Source organism: Selaginella moellendorffii, unplaced genomic scaffold (genome assembly GCF_000143415.4).
Source record: "Selaginella moellendorffii unplaced genomic scaffold, v1.0 SELMOscaffold_25, whole genome shotgun sequence".
Taxonomy (NCBI): Eukaryota; Viridiplantae; Streptophyta; class Lycopodiopsida; order Selaginellales; family Selaginellaceae; genus Selaginella; species Selaginella moellendorffii.
The window spans coordinates 1,431,743-1,453,617 of NW_003314286.1; the positions used below are offsets into that span (position 1 = coordinate 1,431,743).

The 21,875-nt window shown below is 48.9% G+C and overlaps 11 protein-coding genes and 2 non-coding genes across 15 annotated transcripts; 10 read left to right on the plus strand and 3 right to left on the minus strand.

Moving 5' to 3' along the window:
* The first annotated feature begins 315 nt into the window (after positions 1-315).
* LOC112347920 (enoyl-[acyl-carrier-protein] reductase, mitochondrial-like) lies at positions 316-2,082 on the plus strand. Its single transcript, XM_024679649.1, has 6 exons — positions 316-681; positions 738-903; positions 958-1,073; positions 1,130-1,297; positions 1,353-1,625; positions 1,706-2,082. Exons 1-6 carry the CDS (start codon positions 454-456, stop codon positions 1,745-1,747), a joined length of 993 nt encoding a protein of 330 aa, XP_024535417.1. The 5' UTR covers positions 316-453; the 3' UTR covers positions 1,748-2,082.
* Positions 1,627-3,992, minus strand: LOC9637401 (caffeoyl-CoA O-methyltransferase 5). Of its 3 annotated transcripts, none has more exons than XM_002974788.2 (8): positions 3,914-3,992; positions 3,407-3,871; positions 3,190-3,311; positions 2,820-3,122; positions 2,687-2,766; positions 2,476-2,620; positions 2,288-2,419; positions 1,627-2,093 (listed from the first exon to the last, which is right to left on the minus strand). In XM_002974788.2, the coding sequence occupies exons 4-8, from the start codon at positions 3,042-3,044 to the stop codon at positions 1,800-1,802; spliced, it is 876 nt and encodes a 291-aa protein (XP_002974834.2). In that variant the 5' UTR covers positions 3,045-3,122; positions 3,190-3,311; positions 3,407-3,871; positions 3,914-3,992; the 3' UTR covers positions 1,627-1,799. The 3 variants fall into 3 exon arrangements, with proteins under 3 accessions (XP_002974834.2, XP_024535419.1, XP_024535420.1); XM_024679651.1 differs by having other exon boundaries at positions 2,820-3,125; XM_024679652.1 differs by having other exon boundaries at positions 2,820-3,125; positions 3,407-3,857; positions 3,914-3,975.
* A 48-nt stretch (positions 3,993-4,040) lies between these two features.
* On the plus strand, positions 4,041-5,860 carry LOC9637402 (11-oxo-beta-amyrin 30-oxidase). Its single transcript, XM_002974582.2, has 4 exons — positions 4,041-4,229; positions 4,310-4,606; positions 4,680-4,927; positions 4,975-5,860. Exons 1-4 carry the CDS (start codon positions 4,062-4,064, stop codon positions 5,786-5,788), a joined length of 1,527 nt encoding a protein of 508 aa, XP_002974628.2. The 5' UTR covers positions 4,041-4,061; the 3' UTR covers positions 5,789-5,860.
* A 77-nt stretch (positions 5,861-5,937) lies between these two features.
* Positions 5,938-6,010, plus strand: TRNAA-UGC. Its single transcript has one exon. It is a non-coding gene; the product is annotated as a tRNA-Ala (tRNA).
* A 22-nt stretch (positions 6,011-6,032) lies between these two features.
* Positions 6,033-7,583, plus strand: LOC9636757 (probable aldo-keto reductase 1). Its single transcript, XM_002974583.2, has 7 exons — positions 6,033-6,111; positions 6,172-6,339; positions 6,421-6,618; positions 6,683-6,855; positions 6,934-7,033; positions 7,092-7,245; positions 7,301-7,583. The coding sequence occupies exons 1-7, from the start codon at positions 6,070-6,072 to the stop codon at positions 7,480-7,482; spliced, it is 1,017 nt and encodes a 338-aa protein (XP_002974629.1). The 5' UTR covers positions 6,033-6,069; the 3' UTR covers positions 7,483-7,583.
* A 65-nt stretch (positions 7,584-7,648) lies between these two features.
* Positions 7,649-9,287, plus strand: LOC9636758 (probable aldo-keto reductase 1). The gene is made up of 8 exons (XM_024679648.1): positions 7,649-7,694; positions 7,750-7,917; positions 7,980-8,177; positions 8,219-8,391; positions 8,446-8,545; positions 8,607-8,760; positions 8,819-9,022; positions 9,076-9,287. The coding sequence occupies exons 1-7, from the start codon at positions 7,653-7,655 to the stop codon at positions 8,998-9,000; spliced, it is 1,017 nt and encodes a 338-aa protein (XP_024535416.1). The 5' UTR covers positions 7,649-7,652; the 3' UTR covers positions 9,001-9,022; positions 9,076-9,287.
* Positions 9,288-9,450: 163 nt separating this feature from the next.
* TRNAA-CGC lies at positions 9,451-9,523 on the minus strand. Its single transcript has one exon. It is a non-coding gene; the product is annotated as a tRNA-Ala (tRNA).
* A 55-nt stretch (positions 9,524-9,578) lies between these two features.
* On the plus strand, positions 9,579-10,708 carry LOC9636759 (cytochrome b6-f complex iron-sulfur subunit, chloroplastic). The gene is made up of 5 exons (XM_002974585.2): positions 9,579-9,714; positions 9,786-10,024; positions 10,075-10,192; positions 10,258-10,440; positions 10,501-10,708. Exons 1-5 carry the CDS (start codon positions 9,676-9,678, stop codon positions 10,600-10,602), a joined length of 681 nt encoding a protein of 226 aa, XP_002974631.1. The 5' UTR covers positions 9,579-9,675; the 3' UTR covers positions 10,603-10,708.
* LOC9636760 (3-ketoacyl-CoA thiolase 2, peroxisomal) lies at positions 10,655-12,842 on the minus strand. Its single transcript, XM_002974789.2, has 13 exons — positions 12,680-12,842; positions 12,547-12,623; positions 12,397-12,481; positions 12,221-12,347; positions 12,047-12,145; positions 11,929-11,996; positions 11,769-11,876; positions 11,640-11,717; positions 11,457-11,589; positions 11,309-11,405; positions 11,023-11,255; positions 10,886-10,969; positions 10,655-10,828 (listed from the first exon to the last, which is right to left on the minus strand). Exons 1-13 carry the CDS (start codon positions 12,767-12,769, stop codon positions 10,719-10,721), a joined length of 1,389 nt encoding a protein of 462 aa, XP_002974835.2. The 5' UTR covers positions 12,770-12,842; the 3' UTR covers positions 10,655-10,718.
* Positions 12,843-13,409: 567 nt separating this feature from the next.
* On the plus strand, positions 13,410-14,804 carry LOC9637403 (GDSL esterase/lipase 7). Its single transcript, XM_002974586.2, has 5 exons — positions 13,410-13,705; positions 13,767-13,888; positions 13,966-14,205; positions 14,253-14,508; positions 14,581-14,804. Exons 1-5 carry the CDS (start codon positions 13,492-13,494, stop codon positions 14,796-14,798), a joined length of 1,050 nt encoding a protein of 349 aa, XP_002974632.2. The 5' UTR covers positions 13,410-13,491; the 3' UTR covers positions 14,799-14,804.
* A 321-nt stretch (positions 14,805-15,125) lies between these two features.
* Positions 15,126-16,504, plus strand: LOC112347936 (enoyl-[acyl-carrier-protein] reductase, mitochondrial-like). Its single transcript, XM_024679708.1, has 6 exons — positions 15,126-15,360; positions 15,421-15,589; positions 15,640-15,755; positions 15,806-15,973; positions 16,029-16,304; positions 16,366-16,504. The coding sequence occupies exons 1-6, from the start codon at positions 15,127-15,129 to the stop codon at positions 16,405-16,407; spliced, it is 1,005 nt and encodes a 334-aa protein (XP_024535476.1). The 5' UTR covers position 15,126; the 3' UTR covers positions 16,408-16,504.
* Positions 16,505-16,705: 201 nt separating this feature from the next.
* On the plus strand, positions 16,706-18,183 carry LOC9636761 (enoyl-[acyl-carrier-protein] reductase, mitochondrial). Its single transcript, XM_002974587.2, has 6 exons — positions 16,706-16,981; positions 17,030-17,198; positions 17,254-17,369; positions 17,431-17,598; positions 17,663-17,941; positions 18,010-18,183. The coding sequence occupies exons 1-6, from the start codon at positions 16,739-16,741 to the stop codon at positions 18,052-18,054; spliced, it is 1,020 nt and encodes a 339-aa protein (XP_002974633.1). The 5' UTR covers positions 16,706-16,738; the 3' UTR covers positions 18,055-18,183.
* Positions 18,184-20,507: 2,324 nt separating this feature from the next.
* Positions 20,508-21,871, plus strand: LOC9636762 (enoyl-[acyl-carrier-protein] reductase, mitochondrial). Its single transcript, XM_002974588.2, has 6 exons — positions 20,508-20,705; positions 20,754-20,922; positions 20,978-21,093; positions 21,155-21,322; positions 21,387-21,665; positions 21,734-21,871. The coding sequence occupies exons 1-6, from the start codon at positions 20,544-20,546 to the stop codon at positions 21,776-21,778; spliced, it is 939 nt and encodes a 312-aa protein (XP_002974634.2). The 5' UTR covers positions 20,508-20,543; the 3' UTR covers positions 21,779-21,871.
* The last annotated feature ends 4 nt before the right edge of the window (positions 21,872-21,875 follow it).

Consider the following 21,875-nt stretch of genomic DNA (forward strand, 5'->3'; position numbering starts at 1 on the left):
ATTTAAGGTTTGAGGTTATCCCACAGAACCTGCTACAACGTGCGGATTCCCACGTACTGGCCTGGCCCCCGCCACGCTGTCTTTCCCCGTTGCCACGCTTTATGGCTTCGACGTGGCAAAAAAGAATTCCCGCTATAACATGCGGATTCCCACGTACTGACGCTACAACAAAATTCCCGTTACAACGTGCGGATTCCCACGTTCTGGCCTAGCCCTTGCCACGCTGTCTTTTCCCTGTTGCCACGTTTTCTGGCTTTGACAAGGAGGTTGCAAGGAGCTCTCCTTCCGCAAAAGCCCAGAGAATAGTTTGTGGCCATTGGCCAGGGTGAAAAAGACTTCCTTTGAGTTATCGTTTGATCGTCCGCACGCATATAAAGGCCAGTGACATTGCTCTGCATATATTCCTCATTCTTCGTCTCAAGCTGTATCTCGCAAAAAAACCACTCCAACGTGATGGCGCACAAGGCAATCCAAGTGATGGGATTCAACCCCGCGAACCCAGTCTCGGTGTGCCAAGTCGCGACTGTGCAAACTCCAAAGCCCGGGCCAGACGAGGTGCTGCTCAAGGTTCTCTGCCGCCCCGTCAATCCTTCCGATGTGGTCTCGTTGATGGGCATCTATCCAGGTGACTACAAGTTCCCGTATGTCCCTGGCTTCGAAGGAATGGGCACGATTCACGAGGTAACGCGCTTGTGCTTTCTCTCCGAAGAGAACTTTGAGTGAAACCTTCGCCGCAGGTTGGAGCAAATGTGAGTGGTTTGAGCGTGGGGCAGCGGGTGTTCCACACTGGACACGGAGGAACTTGGCAAGAGTTCATGGTAACTTCGCCGAGGAACTTGACATTGGTGCCGGATTCCATTTCGGACGAAGTTGCTGCGCAGTACTACGTAAATCCGTGGACAGGTACTACTGTCCTTGAGTCGGTCAATATCTATCGTTTTCTTCTTCTTTTGGAAGCATATGCGATGCTCCAATCACTCAAGGTGCCAGAGGGAGAGTACGTACTGCAGACTGCGGCCGCATCTGTGCTTGGGAGAATGTTTATCCAAATCGCTCATCACCAAGGCATCAAGGTGATCTTTGCTCCTCTTTTGAAACTACTGGTGATTTCTCAAGTTCCATCCAACAGACAATCAACTTGGTTAGGCGAAACGAGCAAAAAGAAGAGCTTAAAGCGCTCGGGGCCAACGTAGTGATCAACTTCAAAGAGGAAAACGTACTCGAGATCGTGAGAGAGGTAACCAAAGGAAGGATGGTTTATGGAGCTACCGATTGCCTGGGAGGCAAAACCACAAAGGTATCATACAATGTTCCATGGAAGCCTATAAGTTTTTCTTTTCTGGCTTTCCAAGCTTGTGAGCACGACAGTGAGGGACGAAGGCACCATCTTGGTGTACGGGCTCTTGGACGGCGAGGACATCAGCGCAAACCCTCCAGACGTGATCTTTAGGCACGTCCGCGTTCGTGGCTTCCACTTGACCCGCTGGATCGCGAAGCTCGGCGTCCCCGAGCAAAAGAAGCTCGGTGCGAAGATCTGGGAGCTCCTGGAGAAGCAGGTGATCACTCCATTGACAGGGGAGAAGCTCCCGCTGGAGAAGATCCAGGAAGCCATCGTCAAGAGCCAGGTAAGAGAAGAATTCCTTCCATTGAGACTTCGAAATAACAGTCCGAAGCTTATGAACAAAATAATTCCTTCTTCTTGCAGACACCAGCGAGAGGTGGAAAGATTCTCCTAACGAGCTACTGAAGAGCTATCTGTGGAAGAACAATAAGAACTGTAGGTGGCGATTTGGTTTTTATCATACGATGCGTCTGCACAGCGTGATCCCGTCGCTGATGGAAATGTGACTTATCTCGATGCGAGGGTCCGCCGCGAGAACTTTGTTGAGCTCCTTGACGAAATCTTTGTAGAACCGGACGTACTTGCGCATTGGCTCATCGTCGGACGCCACCACTGCTCCGTTCCACAGCGTGTTGTCATAGCCGATGATTCCACCGATCTTGACGAGCTGCATTACTCTCTCGTGATAGTTGAGATAGTTGTTCTTGTCGGCATCAATAAAAATGAAATCGAAGAAGCCATGGTTCTTGTCCTGAGAGTACAAAGATAACGTTTTTCTTTTAGAGGAACGTATAAAGAAAAGAGTGAAACGTTCGTTTTCTATGAACAGGGGTATTTTACTTCGCGAGCTTGGCAGGTTAAAAGTAGGATGGTGAGCTTCATCTACTTTTAGAGAAAGAAGGAACACAGGAAAGAAAGAAGTGATCTTAAAACGTGAAGGCTTACATTTTGAACGAGCTCGTCCAGAGTTGCCAGAGCTGGGCCCTCGCGGAAATCAATCTTGTGGTCCACTCCTGCTTCTTGCAAGAATGGGAATCCCAAATCATAGTTGCTCCTGTCAATGTCCATTGCTATGATCTGTGTAGAACACACACTTCTTAGTCGTGAACTTCGATCCAGGACTTTGTTTTCACCTTTCCATCCTCTGGCAGCGCCAGCGCTGTGCTGAGAAGAGAATAGCCCGTGAAGACGCCGATTTCGATGGTGTTCTTGGCGTTCATGATCTTTACTAGCAAGCTTAGAAACTGGCCCTCGTCTGGAGAAGTGGTCATGATGTTCCTGAGAGAGAATTCGCACAAATCAGAGGTATTTCGAGGAGAAAATAATGAGTTTGGGAAAGCCAACCATGGATGCTTTGCTGTTAGCTCTCTCAATCCTCTGAGTGACGCTGGCTCTCGCGGATAAACGCTCGTCTCGAGGAGATACTGCGTCAATGGAGAAAATCTAGAGATCAGAGCATTTGGAAACTTGGAAGTACCTGATAGAGAGCGTCGCTCTTGAGGAGGCTCTTGTGACCAAGAGTTTGGTGTTTGCTAGCTTCGTCCTTTGCTTTGCCATTAGAAGAACTCCCGTTTGCATGCCCGTTTTCCAGCACTGCTCCCACATTTCCATTTGCAGTGGCATGAGTTGAAGGCTTCGATTTCGCTTGTCCATTGGGAATCATGGGAGTAGCAACGCCATCGCTAAACTCCACGCTCACCATAATGTGCACGGAGAACCAAGAAAACTCCTGACACAGAGAAAACTCCCGTGGGTCTTGCACAGAAACTAGCCGCTGCTGCTGCTGCCACTCAAAGATCAAATCAATCAGTCACCATTCACGAGAGAAGAGAAAAAGAGAAGCAGACCTGACTCTCTCAAATGGACGAACTTGAGAGTGGAGCTCGCCAGATGCTCCCTAAAACAAGGAAAGTATGCCTCGCGATGCGGTATAAAATACAGAGACGAGGAGTTTGCAGATCACCAGTCCCTGTAACACACAGAAAAACTCTCTTTGAGTGGGAGAAAAGAAAGGAGAGAGAGTAAAGAAACCAACATTCATTGTTCCAAAAGAACGAAAAATACCTCTTTGTCAACGACCAGCATTCAGTACCCTTCAACTCTCATTTACGCCCGGCCACGGGAAAGTATCCAACTGGTGCTGCGAGAGTAGTAGCACTAGTCCAAGTTAGGTGCTGCGCGGCTCCGCGGCCACTTTCAATCCATGGCTGGATTGCCAGTCCTGTGTAAAAATCAATTGGGCTGTGCTTCCCTCTGATCCGCTGCTGGCCGCTGCCACCGCTGTAGTCCCATATGACAATAACGTTGCTGGGGACCCTTTTTCATCAATGGAGTGGGTTGGCAGGACCAACCCAAAAATGAATTACGCACAAAATAGATGTGCTTCCCCCCGAACATAAATGCCGCGTCTGGGCAAATGCTGCGACGCGTTTGCATGCCCTTGTTTTACAATCCATGCTTTCATTTTCTTGGATTGCATCGACTGTTTCCATGAGCTTGTGTCGGGTTGCGTCAACTGTGATGAGAAAACTGAGGACAAAGTTACTATGGAAATCAATCGAGATGACTTACCACCAAAGCGCTTGCACGGGCCGGATCTGGAACTGTGATAGTTGTCACTACGTCAATCATACTAACTGGGAAAGGAAATGGTTTCCTTCTTCGCGAAAGTTGATCATGAAAGTCAAAATCTTTGGGCTTTGTATCTAGATCCTAGGTAATGGAGTTTGTTCCATCGCTCGCGGCCGCTCTCCCTCTTCTCGTGGCGATCTTCACAGTTTACGTCCTGCCGACTTACAAGGAATGGGTGCTTCTCCCTCGAGCTCTTGTCCAGGTTTGTAAGCAGCAAAGTGTCGAGAGCTATGGCGACTCCTCCAGGCCGGGTCGGGTAAGTCTTCTCGACTGCCCATCGCGGAATTTTGGAGCTCGGTTCATCCAGTTGCTTAGAAGTTCTTGGGCTCTCTCCAGCTCGTCCGCTCCCAAGGACGCTTGTTCCAATGCTGGGACACGCTCAGCGGGCTCAGTGCTTCCAGCCCCAAGGTCTTCTACGTGACCGTAGGAAAGATGGTCACGCTGGTCGTCTCGGATCTCTCGCTGGTTCGAGCGTTTCTCACCAACGATCCAGGGGTGGAGAGCTGCTACTCAAAGCCATCGTTTGTACGAGTCCTCCGAATCCTCGGGAATGGATTGTTTTCGTCCAGCGGCGATGACTGGGCCAGGCAGCGGTCTCTCATCGCTCCTGCCTTGCTCACCAAAGAAATCAAGGTAGGCTAAACTCCATCGCATTCTTTCGTGCGCATGCCAAGGCTTTCTTCTCTTTTTTCTTGCTTTCTGCCAGAGCAAGGTACAGGATATGGTGGAATCGACCTCGCTCGCTTTGGAAAAACTGGCAGCCAAAGCCGAGACGAGCGGCATCGTCGACATGCACAGATTCTTCCTGGGTTTAACTCTGGACGTTCTCCAAAAGACCGTCTTTGGAACCGAGCTCGGAGCCGATCCTGGAACGCTCTTCCAGACTCTAAAGAGGTACCACCACGGCCGGAGAGAGCTCGTCTTTGGTCTTGCTGCCGTGATCCCGGGATACAGGTATTTCCACAACCTTCCAAGCTCTCGATCTGATCATGGATCCATAGATGGTTGCAAGAGAGGCTCCTCACGCAAGCTAGGCAAGACGAGGCCTGGATCCGTGGCCTCATGAAGGAAGTTCTCGTCCCGGCGGCCTCCACTTCTCGATCGGATCATCACGGCAATCGCCTCGTCGAGATCTTCCGCGACTCCAGCGCCATGACCGAGCAAGAAGCTCTCGACAACTCCGTCACCTTTCTCCTCGCCGGCCACGAGACCACCGCAGCGGTGCTGTCGTGGAGCCTCTACTTGCTGGCTCTCAATCCCCAGTGGCAGCATCGAGCTCGCGAAGAAGTCTCGCAAGTCCTCGGATCCTCCTCGCCGTCGCCATCTCCGTTATCTTCCACCGTGCTTGCATGGGAACATCTCAGCAAGCTCAAGACGATCGGGCTGATCCTCATGGAAGCAGTCCGGCTGTTCCCGCCGCAGCCACTCATCGGGCGAAGCTGCGTGAGAGAGAACCATCTGGGCGATATCAGAGTTCCTCCGGGTCTGGAAGTGATCGTCCCCGTCGCGGCGATTCATCGCAGCGAAGAGCTCTGGGGCCGAGACGCAGCCGACTTCCGGCCCGACCGGTTCGAGAATGGGATCAAGTCGGCTTGCAGCCATCCTCTGGCATACTTGCCGTTTGGAAGCGGGCCGAGGACTTGCGTGGGGCAGAGCTTGGCCATGACGGAAGCCAAAGCGGTCCTTGCGATGGTGCTGCTGAGATTCAACTGGGAGCTGAGCGGCAGCTATCGGCATGAACCCGACGTTACTCTCAACCTCCAGCCGAAGTTTGGAATGCCGCTCCTTCTCACCCTCCTGGAACAAACTTCTTGAAAATTCGTCCTAGATCTCAAGCTCACAAATCCAAGTTGTTGCCGACGAAGAGATCATTGTTGCTTAAGTTCTTCTCTCAGAACGACTGTCCTAGCCATAGCCATGCTTAAGTTAGCTTAAGAACGAAATGTACGAAACAAGGACGTACGGGGGGTGTAGCTCAGATGGTAGAGCGATCGCTTTGCATGCGATAGGTAAGGGGATCGATACCCCTCATCTCCAGATAATTAGTTCAAATTTTGAATTAAATTTTGTCTAGAGTATTCAAACAGTCGACGGCTATGGAGTGGAGGCGCACGAAGCTGGGCTCGCAGGGGCTAGAGGTACTCTAACGGGATCGCGGCCACAAAAATTTCAGCTCTCATGGATCAATTTCCCCCCAGGTGTCGGCTCTAGGTCTGGGATGCATGGGCCTCTCCACCTTCTATGGCACGCCGACGAGCGATGACGCTGGGATCGCGCTCATACACCACGCTTTCAATTCCGGGGTCACATTCTTCGACACTGCCGACATCTATGGCCCATTCACGAATGAAATTCTCGTTGGAAAGGTATTAGCTTTTCCTTCTTCTTCTTTTGCTTCTTTGTAGTTGTTTTGCTTTCATGGAGCTTTTCTTTGTTTCCCGAGCCAGGCATTGAAGGATCTCCCGCGCGAGAAAGTCCAACTTGCCACAAAGTTTGGAAACGTTCCGGGAAAAGGCACGACTGTGAATGGAACTCCCGAGTACGTCCGCAAAGCCTGTGAGTCCAGCCTCGAGCGACTTGGAGTGGACTATATCGATCTTTACTATCAGCATCGCGTCGATCCTGAGGTTCCCATCGAAGAAACGGCAAGTTTCTCATTTTTCCAGGCAGAAAGTTCCGTGTTTTGATCTTGAAGCATTGGCTTTGTAGATGGGTGAGCTCAAGAAGCTCGTCCAAGAAGGGAAGATCAAGTTCATTGGACTCTCGGAAGCGAGTGCCAACACCATCCGGCGAGCTCATGTGGTGCATCCGATCACTGCTGTTCAGCTGGAGTGGTCACTTTGGACCCGTGATGCGGAGGCAGAGATTATTCCTACGTGCAGGTTGGTCTCAACCCAAGCTCTTTTTATCAAGATCATGTTCTTACTAGAGTTCTTCCATTTTTCTCAACTTTCTCGCAGAGAGCTTGGCATCGGAATAGTTCCATACAGCCCTCTCGGACGAGGCTTCTTCTCCGGCAAAGCGATTGTTGAGAAGCTACAAAGCGATGATTCCCGTCTTGTAAGGAGTAGCAAGTCGTTGAGACGTTTACCAACTTGTCAGGGACAAATTGTTTCAGGTTCGACAGCCACGATTCCAAGGCGAGAACTTTGAGAAGAACAAGGTTTTGTACGAGCGTGTTGCCGCTCTCGCGAACAAGCACGGCTGCACCACAAGCCAGCTAGCATTGGCGTGGGTTTTAGCGCAAGGCAAAGACGTTGTTCCCATCCCAGGTGAAGCATTACTCGTTCTTCTTCTTTTGCTCAAGCTTTGTTGCATCATTTTCAGGAACAACAAAAGTTGCAAACTTTGATGAGAACCTTGGCTCGTTAAACCTCAAGCTCTCCAAGGCGGAGATTGATGAGATCGCTGCTGCTGTTCCCGAAGAGGAGGTGGCCGGAACACGCTACTCGGAAGAACTCTTGAAGAGAACTTGGATGTTCGTGGATACGCCACCTCCAAAAGCTTGAGGTCAAAGTTCTAGGACCGAGGTGGTTTTAATCTTTTGTTGCTCAGTTCAAACTTGAAAGAAGTGCACCCAGTACTCTTAAATTAAATATGTTAGTACTAATAAGTATAATTTACTTATAATTCAAATAGAACTAGAGGCTTTTGCTATTCAAACAATCGACCGACGGCTATGGAGTCGAGGCGCACGAAGCTGGGCGCACAGGGCCTAGAGGTAACTAGCTGGCTGCATTGAATCCAAACATTCTAGCTCTCATCGATCGATTTAGGTGTCGGCTCTAGGTCTGGGATGCATGGGCCTCTCCGCTTTCTATGGCACACCGACGAGCGATGACGCTGGGATCGTCCTCATCCACCACGCTTTCAATTCCGGGGTCACATTCTTCGACACGGCCGACATCTATGGCCTGTTCACGAATGAAATTCTGGTTGGAAAGGTAGTTCCTTTCTCCCTCTAGCTCTTTAGATTCACGGAGCTTTTCTTTGCTTCCCGAGCCAGGCATTGAAGGATCTCCCGCGCGAGAAAGTCCAGCTTGCCACAAAGTTTGGAAACGTTCCGGGAAAAGGCACGACTGTGAATGGAACTCCCGAGTACGCCCGCAAAGCCTGTGAGTCCAGCCTCGAGCGACTTGGAGTGGACTATATCGACCTTTACTATCAGCACCGCGTCGATGCGCAAGTTCCCATCGAAGAAACGGTAAGTTTCTATTCGTCGTGAAGCATTCATTCGCTTTGTAGATGGGTGAGCTTAAAAGGCTCGTCCTAGAAGGGAAGATCAAGTACATTGGACTGTCGGAAGCGAGTGCCGACACCATCCGGCGAGCTCATGCGGTGCATCCGATCACTGCTGTCCAGCTGGAGTGGTCGCTTTGGACCCGTGATGTGGAGGCAGAAATTATTCCCACCTGCAGGCTAGGATTATGTTGCTAAAGTTCTTCCATTTTTATGTTGATTTATACTTGCAGAGAGCTTGGTATCGGAATCGTTCCGTACAGCCCTCTGGGACGAGGCTTCTTCTCCGGCAAAGCGATTGTTGAGAAGCTACAGAGCAATGATTCCCGTCTCGTAAGGAGTAGCAATTCTTTGAGAGAAATTTACTAACTTCGCCAGGGACCAATTGTTTCAGGTTCGACAGCCACGATTCCAAGGCGAGAACTTTGAGAAGAACAAGGTTTTGTACGAGCGTGTTGCCGCTCTCGCAAGCAAGCACGGCTGCACCACAAGCCAGCTAGCACTGGCGTGGGTTTTAGCGCAAGGCAAGGACGTTGTTCCCATCCCAGGTGAAGCGTTACTCCTTGTTCTTCTTCTCTTGCTCAAGTTTTGTTGCATCATTTTCAGGAACAACAAAAGTTGCAAACTTTGATGAGAACCTTGGCTCTTTAAATCTCAAACTCTCCAAGGCGGAGATTGACGAGATCGCTGCTGCTGTCCCCGAAGAGGAGGTGGCTGGAACACGCTACCCGGAAGAACTCCTGAAGAGAACTTGGATGTTCGTGGATACGCCACCTCCAAAAGCTTGAGGTCAAAGTTCTAAGACCAAAGGTAAACACTGAAGATTAATTAACTTGTTAATGCGTAAGGACCTTTTTGCGCAGTTAATCCTTTTTCGTTTCACTATAAAAGACAGTGCCCAACTTTAGGTTTGGAAGAAGGCTCACTCGAGTGGGAGATGGCGCTACTGGCACACAAGCAAGAGCAAGAGCTAAAGAAGTTAGCTTTCTTAGTTCTCATGGCGATACTTCTCCAAGCCTGCTTGGCATCTCAGTATTTTGTGTTAGACACTAGTAATCCACAGAGCATTGAGCCCTATGCCCTCAAGAAAGACACACAAAGGTTCTTATGGGGGAAGCTGTGGTTGGATTTGATTCACCGATATTAACACAAGCTCTATGGTCCTATTAGTCGCCATGTAAACAATAAACAATATATGAATGAAAATCAATTTTAGTGTGATATTAAAAACAAAAGATTGGAGGTGAGGGGCATCGATCCCCTTACCTATCGCATGCGAAGCGATCGCTCTACCATCTGAGCTACACCCCCTTAACAATGTTATGCGTCCTTTCACACGTCGGATGAATATCCACCGCCAACGGCCGCGATTGCTTCTCTCACCCCGACCAAGCTAGACCACACCCACACACGCAGCTTGTGGCGACCACGAGCCAAGCGCCACCACGCTCTCACAAACAAAGATGGCCGCCACCATCTCTAGCGTGGCTTCGGCAGCTAAGGTGCGTACACTAGATAGAAAACCAGCAATGCTTGATGGGTCGATTGATTCCATTGTCTTGTTTTGAAGCAGCTCTCGTCGGCACAGAATGGAATTCACTCGCCCTCTTGTTCTTTCTCGTCATCGCCTCTGTTGCCGCTGAGCCGAGGCAAGGCGAGGAAATGCAAAACTGTGTGTCAAGCAGCGTCGGTCCCGGCCAATGTGCCCGATATGGGAAAGCGGCAGCTCCTCAACACCTTGCTACTGGGAGCACTCTCGTTGCCAACAGTCGGGATCCTGGGACCGTACCTCTACTTCTTTGTTCCACCCGGGTACGATGAACCTTTCGAGTTCCTCGGTCTTAGCTCTCGTTTCCAATCAGCTCCGGCGGAAGTGGCACCGGCCTTGTTGCTAAGGATGCCATTGGGAATGATATTCTGGTCACCGAATGGCTTGCATCGCATCCTCCTGGCGATAGAACTCTCAGCCAAGGCCTGAAGGTAAGAACGAAAACCCAAAAAACGTTTTTTGCTTCGTTCGAACTAATAAAAACTGTGCTTTTCAGGGAGATCCAACTTACCTCGTTGTTGAGAACGATGGAACGTTGGCACCATATGCAATTAACGCTGTTTGCACGCATCTCGGATGTGTGGTTCCCTGGAACAAAGCGGAGAACAAGTTTATCTGTCCTTGCCACGGTTCTCAATACAACAACCAGGGAAGAGTCGTCCGAGGTCCTGCACCATTGGTAAGTTCAGAACCAAGAATATGAATCAAGGAGCTAACCTGTGTACTTGAAAACTTGCAGTCACTAGCGTTGGCTCACTGTGACGTCGACAGCAACAAAGTTATTTTGAGCCTCTGGCCCGAGACGGACTTTAGAACGGGAGAGAACCCATGGTGGGCTTAAAACACCTGTGCTCGCTTTGCTCGAGACAACAAATTTGTAAAAGGCAATGTTATATACGGAAGTCCCTGTCTTATTAAATAATTTCGAAAGAACATGCTTCATACCATCCCTGGAGTCTATCGAGCGTCCTTTGACAGCAAGCTGTTATTCTGGACAGGACGGGCATTGCTCAAATTATCAACCGCGTTTCCTCTCTCAAACACAGCAGCGGCTCCCATCCCACTACCTGCAAAAGTTGGGAACATCAATCAAAAAGCTGGAATGAAAGACGTGACTTCATTACCTATACACATGGATATGACTCCGAATCTACAGTCTTTTCCTCTCTTCGACATCTCATGAAGTAAAGTAGCGACACAACGAGCTCCTGCAGCCATCATGAAATGAGGTTTATGCCACAAAGCATGGGTGAGGACATACCTGTAGCACCCAGAGGATGGCCAAGAGCTATAGCACCTCCATTCACATTCACTTTTTCCATATCCAAGTCGAGCTTCTTGCAGCTATAAGTGAATTGCGATGCAAAAGCCTCATTCAATTCGAATAAGTCAATGTCGCTTATCTCCAGACCAGCATCTTTCACAGCTTTCGGGATCGCAACCGCTGGTCCAATACCCATGACGGCAGGGTCGACGCCCACAGCAGCAAAACTCCTGCACCATGTTTAAAGTGATTCCCAGATTCTTGTAGTTTAAACGATCAACACCTGAACACCCCGAGAATTGGTAGTCCTCGTTGAATAGCCACACTTCTTTTCATAAGTAGAACAGCACCCGCACCATCACTGACTTGGCTAGAGTTTCCTGAAAGAACAGAATTCATGAAGACATGAAGCTCATGCACTTCGTTCGTACCGGCAGTGGTGGTGCCTCCTTTCTTGAACGCCGGCTTCAGTTTTGCAAGGTCTGCGACGTTCGCATTGGGCCGCATACCGTCATCAGCAGATATCACAACAGGCTTCTCCTCTCCGGTTTTCGGGTCAACAAGCTGGCAAACAAAAGTTATTGTAGACCTACACTCGAATCTCACACTGTTACCTTGGTGTGAACCGGAATTATCTCATCCTTGAACCTTCCAGTCGCTGTTGCGGCTGCGGCACGACGATGAGATCTAACCTGAGATAACATGGTCAAAACCGGTTCACGTATAACTATAAATAAACTTACTGCAGCTTCGTCTTGCTCCTTTCTGGACACGCCGTACCTTTCAGCAACGTTCTCGGATGTAATTCCCATTGGTAGAAGGCAGTCCTGTGCCTTCTGGTTCATTTCCACCTGCATCAACGAACGCTTGAATCCGGCACAGAAAAGCATTGAGACACCGAACCTTTGGATTCACCGAGCCTTCCCAAGCCACCAAGTTTGCCGTCATGGATTCCAATCCAGCACCGATACCTGAATACGTTTTTCATAAGCGAACTGTGGTTTTAATAATTCTAACTCACCAATATCATAGAATCCGGCCTTGATAGCAGCCACAACATCAGCTACTGCTTGGAGGCCAGAAGAACATTGTCTGTTCACGGTACGAACTGGCACAGTTTCTACCAAGACATAAAAGTTAGTCTCAATGGTGAAAGAAAAACAACTTATATAAAAAGCAAAGAAAAATCATAAACCTGGAAATCCAGCATAGAATGCTGCCATCCGGCACTCATTTGCACGCTGAGAACCAGGAGCAAGCACGGTTCCCACAACAATGTCCCCAACCTCAGCAGGATTCAAGCCAACTTTTTCCACAACAGCCTAGAGAAAACATTTCCCGAGATAAGTTAATCACCATTGAAAACGATACCTTAAGAACGGGAGTCAGTAAATCCTCGGGGTAAGTATCCTTAAAACCCCCACGCTTGGATTTACAAATGGGTGTCCGATAGGCACTGCGAAAAATCGCAATTCCAGTCGCACAGACAAGAAAATTGAAGAGAAGAAAGGAAAAACTCACGCTACAACAACGACATCGTCAGAGTAATCGGTGGTCCTGTGATACGCGGCAGAATCCCCAGCGGAGCAAATGGACGTCTGCCAGACAGCCCGATCGTCAAGAATGCAGCTCCAATTGGGTGAAATAAATTTACCACAAGATTGACGGGGCGAGGCGCCGACGACGGCCGCAGATGATCCAGAAGGATCTGCTGGCGCATTCTCAGCTTCCTATCGACCTCCATCTCTCCCCGGCGCGATCGATTGATCGAAGAGAAAACCCTAACACGAGCCCTTACTGCTTTGATGGATGATTGCGTGCGCCTATAATTTTGACTTGATTTCCACGTCAGCTTACCCATATTAAGACATTGCTAAATATAGACCAGATGATCAGATAGAATATTCATAGAACTTCACTTTTGTTTTATAATCTTCGAATATTCTTGGAATAAGTTCGTTAGAGATCGACGGTCCGTCATAATCAACGGTTGGCATTCAAAGATCCGGGATTTTAACTTAGAACCCTAAAAGTTTGGGGTTTTGGGGCCTCGCACGATGCACATTCTAACCTGTCGGCTGTACTTCGATCTCTCAGCAACGCTCTTTTCTGCCAGTGCGGCCATGAATTTCGCGTTCCTGTAGCACGATTCTTGCAAGGAAATGGGTAAGCTTCCATTTCTCCCTTTTTTGCGTGAAATATCTGGCGATCTCTTCTCTCCCAGGCGCCGGGATCTTCATCGGCCTCGCGGCTACTGTCTTCTCGATCTGGCTGCTCATGGTCGCGACCCTGGCGACCCTGGAGATGCTTCGATCCCACCGTGCCGAGGCTCCCACGGCCGCATTCGCCGAGAATGGCGACGACAGGTCCCTCCCGCCGATCCTTCTCCACAGGCCGAGGCATGTCTTGGCGTCCGCTCGAAGATCGCCGCGAAAGTCCCCACCTTTCGTGCCTTCCTCGGCGATTATGGTGAATGAGACGAGCTCTATCGCGATGCCCCCTTTCACTTCTCCGCTTGTGCCGGGCTTCTTCGTCTATGGCGACTCCACTGTGGACGTGGGGAACAACAATTATCTCCAGACCATCGCCAGGGCCAACCTTGCTCCATACGGGAGAGATTTCGACACTCACCTCCCCACTGGGAGATTTTCGAATGGCCGTTTGAGCGTCGACTATCTAGGTGCTGATGATATCTCTTATACAAAGTTAATTCTTCTTGTGTGTTTTTTTTTTTCTTTCAGCCTTGTTTCTGGGACTTCCATTTGTTCCTCCGCTTTTGAGTAGGAACTTCACATCTCAGATGCAAGGAGTGAATTTTGCTTCTGCTGGTGCCGGCATTCTCAATCCAAGTGGATCGGACCTTGTAAGTTTTCTCGTTGCTTTTGTTTGCTAGATTATAAGGAAGTTTTTATCTGTGTGATTGATTTCTTGGATGATCAGGGCCAACACATTCCTATGGCAGAGCAAGTGCAGCACATCGTCGAAATACAGCAAAGGCTTGCTTCCAAAATCGGTGAGGACGCTGCCAACGCTGTCATTTCCAACTCGATTCACTACATCTCAATCGGCAGCAACGACTTCATCCATTACTACCTAAGGAACGTCTCGGACGTCCAGAATAAGATGACCAACTTCGAGTTCAACCAGCTGCTGATATCCTCTCTAGTTGGACACATCGAGGTAGGATGACACTGTACTTTCGTTTTTCAACAAATTTCTTTCTTCAGGACATGTATGCCCGAGGCATTCGAAAGGTTGTGACGATCGGACTCGGGCCTCTCGGCTGCGTTCCCTTCTACCTCTATACCTTCAACCAGACGGGCGCTGGCTGCGTCGACAGCATCAACTTCATGATCGCCGAGTTCAACAACGCGTTGAGGGTCACGGCTCAGAGCCTCGCAATGAAGCACAGGAACCTCAGGATCATCTACTGCGACGTTTTCCAGAGCCTCATGCCTATCGTCCGAACTCCACTCCAATACGGTACGTACGCACAGGCTGTTTTATTCCACTGTTAGAACTGAGAGAGCTAAGTTTCTTCAAACTCGTCCACAGGATTCGTCACGTCTCGAAGCGCCTGCTGCGGCGCTGGGAGATTCGGCGGCTGGATGATGTGCATGTTCCCGCAGATGGCTTGCAGCAACGCGAGCTCCTATCTCTGGTGGGACGAGTTCCATCCTACTGACAAAGCGAACTTTCTCCTTGCCAGGGATATATGGTCGGGAAACGTGTGCGAGCCTGGCGGCCTTCAAGATCTCGCCAAGGCATCCTGAGCAACTCGCTCGAGAGAGCTTCGTTTTGGTCTTCCGCGCGAAAGGCGGGGTTGAAGGGCTTGATGTCCACCGAGAGGACTCAGATAGTCTTGGAACTCATCACGCCGCTTGTCCTGGAGCTCCTACTTTTGCAGAGTTCCGTGATCTCGAGTATACATTTTTGTTGCATGGAGAAAACTCTAAACTTCGCGATATCGTAGTAGCATCGTGTTCCTCCTTGTAAAGCTAAAGAGTTTCAAGCAACGGCCAAAGGATAGCGATTGGTTAATTAGAACGTTGGATGAAAGATAGACCAAATTAAAAGCTTGCCTTCACTTTGGGGTCGTCCATGGCGGAGCACAGGGCGATTCACGTCGGCGCATTCAGCGATGGCGATCCGGCGGCAGCATGCAAGGTGGTGATGACTCCCACTCCAGTGCCAGGACGCGGTCAGGTGCTGCTCAAAGTGCTGTGCCGCCCGGTGAATCCCTCGGACGTCTTGTGCATCCAAGGGAGGTACTCCGGCGTTCCCAAGGAGTTTCCCTTCGTTCCTGGGCTTGAAGGGATGGGAGAAATCCGAGAGGTAATTTAAGCTCGTGACTAGCTAGGAGATCGCCCAGTGCTCAACTCTGTGAGTTTGCAGCTTGGGGACGGAGTGACCGGTTTTTCAAGGGGGCAGCGAGTGTTCCATATCTTTCCAGGCGCAGGATCATGGCAAGAGTATGCTCTCGTCCCGGCTGCAGACATCATTCCCATTCCGGACGTGATTTCGAACGAGATCGCCGCTCAGTTTTTCGTGAATCCTTGGTCAGGTCGTGCTTGGGTCTGCCGTTTCCTCTTGATTTTCTGGTTTCTCCCGCAGCGTTTGGAATGCTGGAAGTTCTTGGCGTCCCGGAGGGAGAATACGTGCTGCAAACAGCTGCTGGATCAGTGCTGGGAAGGATGTTTATCCAGCTAGCGCATCATCGAGGAGTCAAGGTATTACATTTGTAGTTCAGTGATTTGGAACTTCAAACCTTTGGTGGCAGACCATCAACCTTGTTCGTCGGGACGAACAGAAGGAAGAGCTCAAGGCCATTGGCGCTGACGAGGTCATCAATCTCAAGGACGAAGGCATTGTGAAGCAAGTGAGTGAAATCACGGGTGGTAAAATGGCCTACGCCGCCATCGACGCTGTTGGAGGTGAAGTAACAAAAGTAAGTTCTTGTCCTCGTGAAGCAGCGTTTTGATTTGCAAGGTTTTGCTCAAAAGGTGGTGTGCTCGAGTGTGAGACCCAGAGGAACAGTGCTCTCTTACGGTGCGCTCGATGGCAAAATGGACGCTCACGCCGATGTGCGCGACCTTATCAATCGACAAGTCAAGCTACATGGGTTCCATCTGTCAAGGTGGGTTGACACATTCGATGCTCCCGGCGTTCGCAAGGTCGCCGATACCATCTTCGAGCTCATGGCCAAGGGAGTTATGGTTCCCCTTGTTGGGGAGAAGTTCCCTCTCGAGAGAGCAAAAGAAGCGATTCGTAAAAGCCTGGTAGGTGTTCTTATTCGTAATCTTATTGCTTTCAACCGTTTGAGGTCTTTTGGCGATGCAGTCTACTGCTCGAGGTGGGAAAGTTTTGTTGGTCAGCTCTTAGATGAGCCACACGGACATTTTTGCTATGAAAAGTTCTTGTGAATCTTGAGAGTTCGATAGAGGTGAAACCCATGGAATCGACAGAGTAACTTTTCTCTCTCATGGTATCGGTCATCACCACCGAGCTTGGCTGGATTTCCTGACAACATAAGCTACGCTGAGAGAGGATCTAAGCGCAGTCTCGCAAAGAACCTGTGACATGAGATGGTCTTGACTTCCATGCAAGCTCTTTTGTTTTCCCCCCTTAATTTCTTCGTCGTCTTTGAGTTGGACACTAGCAAGGTGGGCTCAATAACTGTTCTACTTTTTGCTTTGGTTTGTCATCCTCATCCATGGCGCAGCAGCAGAAGCACAAGGCCATCCAAGTGGAATGTTTCAGCTCTGACGATCCCGCGGCGGGATGCAAGGTGGCGGTGGTGAGCACGCCCAAGCCAGGCGCCGGCCAAGTGCTGCTCAAAATCCTGTGTCGCCCAATCAATCCCTCGGACATCCTGTGCATCCAAGGCATGTACCCTGACGGCCCCAAGAAGTTCCCATTCGTTCCTGGGCTCGAGGGAATGGGAGTAATTGAAGAGGTACTTTTCTCTACAATTCTTTCTTGTTCTCTCAAAATCTTTCCATAGCTCGGGGATGGAGTCACCGGGTTCTCGCCGGGGCAGAGAGTGTTTCATATTTTCAAGGAGGCGGGATCTTGGCAAGAGTACGCTGTTGCTTCGGCCAGCGAGATAATTCCCATTCCCGACACCATCTCTAACGAGGTTGCCGCGCAGTTTTTTATCAATCCTTGGACAGGTTTGCTTGTCTTTTTTCTCTATATTCTTTATGCTTGCTTTCTATGGATTGACAGTGTATGGAATGCTGGAAACTCTCGACGTTCCAAAGGGAGAGTATGTGCTCCAAACAGCTGCTGGATCCGTGCTGGGGAGGATGTTCATCCAGCTCGCGCGGCATCGAGGAGTGAAGGTATGGCTGCATAGTTTCTCTGCCGATCGATTTGAGCGTTTCTTTCCTTTTGTGTGTGTAGACCATCAATCTTGTTCGTCGAGACGAGCAGAAGGAAGAGCTCAAGGCCATTGGAGGCGACGAAGTCATAAACTTCAAGACCGAGGATGTTGTGGAGGAAGTGAAGAAGATCACGGGCGGTAAATTGGTATACGGGGCAATCGATGCTGTTGGAGGCGCACTGACCAAAGTAAGCTCTTCCTCCGGTTTATTTTTTCTATCGCTCTTGCTTAGAACTTTGTTGGGATCTCCAGGTGGTGTGTTCCAGCGTGAGAAACCAAGGAACGATCCTTTGCTACGGTGTTCTTGACGAGAAACCAGAAGCTCAAGTGGACCTTATCGACCTCCTCTTTCGGCAAGTTAAGGTGCATGGATTTCACGTCGTCAAATGGGTGGAATCGTTAGGCGGCGCCGACGAGTTTCGCCAAATTGCTGCCACAATCTTTGAGTTGATCGCGAAGGGAGTCATGGCTCCTCTTGTTGGGGAGAAGTTCCCACTCGACAGCACCCCGGAAGCAATACGTAAAAGCCTGGTCAGTCTTCACACATCTCTCTCCAAAGACTTTACCTCTCACTCGATTGATTTTTGTGGTTTGTGCAGTCGATAGGCCGAGGTGGGAAAGTTTTGCTGGTGAGTGTCAAATAGTAGAACTACTGGTTGTGTGATTAGAATATTCTATCATAAAGGGGAATATGATGTTTGGTTAACAAATCAAGAATCTGTAATTTTTGGTTTAATTATAAATATGTTTATAAATTATAAATACAAGATTAATCTAAATGAATAGCAACCGTTAGATGATAAAATATTTTAGAATATTCAAATATATTTTAAATATATTTACTATCAACAAGTTTGCTTAAGCATATAAATTTTATTAAACCCTTTCTAGTATATTTTTTTTATTCTATCATCTAATGGTTGATATGCAATATGATTAATCTTGTATTTATAAATTACAAACATGCTTATAATTATAATTTTTATTTAATCAATTGGATTAATAAGTATAATAAAACTACTATTAAGCAAACCAAACATTGCTACATGCAATGCATAGCAATTTAATTGATATTGATTGAGATTCTTGTGTAGGAGTTTACAAACTAAATTTGAATGTCATTAGATTGAGGAATATCACTTGAATATTCTTAAAATATCCACTACAACAGAGAACTTGACATAGATATGGACTCTCCAAAGTAAGCTCTCCCTCTAGTTTCTTTATTCTTTTGTATTTTCTACCCCTCTTGCTTCTAGGTTCTGGTATTCAGCGTGCGTGAGAAACCAAGTACGATCCATAAATGAAAGTTAAAAGAGAGCTTTCGGTGGTTTTGACGAGAAACCAGGAGCTCATCTTCGGCAAGTCGGAGTTTACGTTGTCAAATCGGTCAGCGGTCCCAGTGATGTCCGCAAAACCGTTGCCGTATTCTTTGAGTTGCTAGGGAGTTGCATGGCTCCTCCCCACTCGACAGTACAATACGTCAAAGCCGGGTCAGTCTTCACACATTCGCTTGCTCTCCTCTCTTCTCCATCCAGACTTTGCTTCTCACTGGTGTGATTTTCGATATCAGGATCATCTACTGCGACGTATTCCAGAGCCTCATGCCTATCGTCCGAACTCCACTCCAATATGGTACGTTGTTTTATTCCACTGTTAGAACTGAGAGAGCTAAGTTTCTTCATATTCATCCACAGGATTCGTCACGTCTCGAAGCGCCTGCTGCGGCGCTGGGAGATTCGGCGGCTAGATGATGTGCATGTTCCCGCAGATGGCTTGCAGCAACGCGAGCTCCTATCCCTGGTGGGACGAGTTCCATCCTACTAACAAAGCGAACTTTCTCCGGGAAATGTGTGCGAGCCTGGCAGCCTTCAAGATCTCGCCAAGGCATCCTGAGCAACTCGCTCGAGAGAGCTTCGTTTTGGTCTTCCGCGCGAAAGGCGGGGTTGAAGGGCTTGATGTCCACAGAGAGGACTCAAATAGTCTTGGAACTCATCACGCCGCTTGTCCTGGAGCTCCTACTTTTGCAGAGTTCCGTGATCTCGAGTATACATTTTTGTTGTATGGAGAAAACTTTAAACTTCACGATATCGTAGTATCATCGTGTTCCTCCTTGTAAAGCTAGCACAGGCTGTAAAGAGTTTCAAGCAACGGCCAAAGGATAGCGATTGGTTAATTAGAACGTTGGATGAAGTGATTTGGAACTTCAAACCTTTGGTGGCAGACCATCAACCTTGTTCGTCGGAGAAGCGCTGACGAGGTCATCAATCTCAAGGACGAAGGCATTGTGAAGCAAGTGAGTGAAATCACGGGTGGTAAAATGGCCTACGCCGCCATCGACGCTGTTGGAGGTGAAGTAACCAAAGTAAGTTCTTGTCCTCGTGAAGCAGCGTTTTGATTTGCAAAGTTTGCTCAAAAGGTGGTGTGCTCGAGTGTGAGACTCAGAGGAACAGTGCTCTCTTACGGTGTGCTCGATGGCAAAATGGACGCTCACGCCGATGTGCGCGACCTTATCAATCGACAAGTCAAGCTACATGGGTTCCATCTGTCAAGGTGTAACACATTCGATGCTCCCGGCGTTCGCAAGGTCGCCGATACCATCTTCGAGCTCATGGCCAAGGGAGTTATGGTTCCCCTTGTTGGGGAGAAGTTCCCTCTCGAGAGAGCAAAAGAAGCGATTCGTAAAGCCTGGTAGGTGTTCTTATTCGTAATCTTATTGCTTTCAACCGTTTGAGGTTTTTCTGATGAGCAGAACATTCTTGTGAATCTTGAGAGTTCGATAGAGGTGAAACCCATGGAATCGACAGAGTAGCTTTTCTCTCTCATGGTATCGGTCCTCACTGCTGAGCGAAACTATTCCACCGAGCTTGACAGCATAAGCTGCGGTAGGATTTAAGCGCAGTCCCACAAAGAACCTGTGACTGATGTGGTCTATGCAAGCTCTTTTGTTTTTCCCCCTTAATCGTCTTTGAGTTGAACACGACACTAGAAAGGTGGGCTCTATAAATGTTCTACTTTTTGCTTTGAAAGCAGTTTGTAATCCTCATCCATGACGCAGCAGCAGCAGAAACACAAGGCCATCCAAGTGGAATGTTTCAGCAATGACGATCCCGCGGCGGGATGCAAGGTGGCGATGGTGAGCACGCCCAAGCCAGGCGCCGGCCAAGTGCTGCTCAAAATCCTGTGTCGCCCAATCCATCCCTCCGACATCCTGCGCATCCAAGGCATGTACGGTGACAACCCCAAGAAGTTCCCATTCGTTCCTGGGCTCGAGGGAATGGGAGTGATTGAAGAGGTACTTTTCTCTCCAATTCTTTCGTGTTCTCCCAAAATCTTTCCATAGCTCGGGGATGGAGTCACCGGGTTCTCGCCGGGGCAGAGAGTGTTTCATATTTTCAAGGAGGTGGGATCTTGGCAAGAGTACGCTGTTGCTTCGGCCAGCGAGATAATTCCCATTCCCGACACCATCTCTAACGAGGTTGCCGCGCAGTTTTTTATCAATCCTTGGACAGGTTTGCTTGTCTTTTTTCTATATATTCTTTATACTTGCTTGCTCTGGATTGACAGTGTATGGAATGCTGGAAACTCTCGACGTTCCAAAGGGAGAGTATGTGCTCCAAACAGCTGCTGGATCCGTGCTGGGGAGGATGTTCATCCAGCTCGCGCGGCATCGAGGAGTGAAGGTATGGCTGCAAAATTTCTCTGCCGATCGATTTGAGCGTTTCTTTCCTTTTGTGTGTGTAGACCATCAATCTTGTTCGTCGAGACGAGCAGAAGGAAGAGCTCAAGGCCATTGGAGGCGACGAAGTCATAAACATCAAGACCGAGGATGTTGTGGAGGAAGTGAAGAAGATCACGGGCGGGAAATTGGTATACGGGGCAGTCGATGCTGTTGGAGGCGCACTGACCAAAGTAAGCTCTTCCTCTAGTTTCTTTTCTCTATCCCTCTTGCTTAGAACTTTGTTGGGATCTCCAGGTGGTGTGTTCCAGCGTGAGAAACCAAGGAACGATCCTTTGCTACGGTGTTCTTGACGAGAAACCAGAAGCTCAAGTGGGTGTTAGCGACCTCGTCTTTCGGCAAGTTAAGGTGCATGGATTTCACGTCGTCAAATGGGTGGAATCGTTTGGCAGCCCCGACGAGTTTCGCGAAATTGCTGCCACAATCTTTGAGTTGATCGCGAAGGGAGTCATAGCTCCTCTTGTTGGGGAGAAGTTCCCACTCGACAGCACCCCGGAAGCAATACGTAAAAGCCTGGTCAGTCTTCACACATCTCTCTCCAAAAACTTTACCTCTCACTCGATTAATTTTTGTGGTTTGTGCAGTCGATAGGCCGAGGTGGGAAAGTTTTGCTGGTCAGTGTCAAATAATAAGAACTACTGGTTGTGTGATTAGAATATTCTAGCATAAAGGGAAAAATGAATATGATGTTAGGTCATCCAATGACAAACAAAATTTGATGTTAGA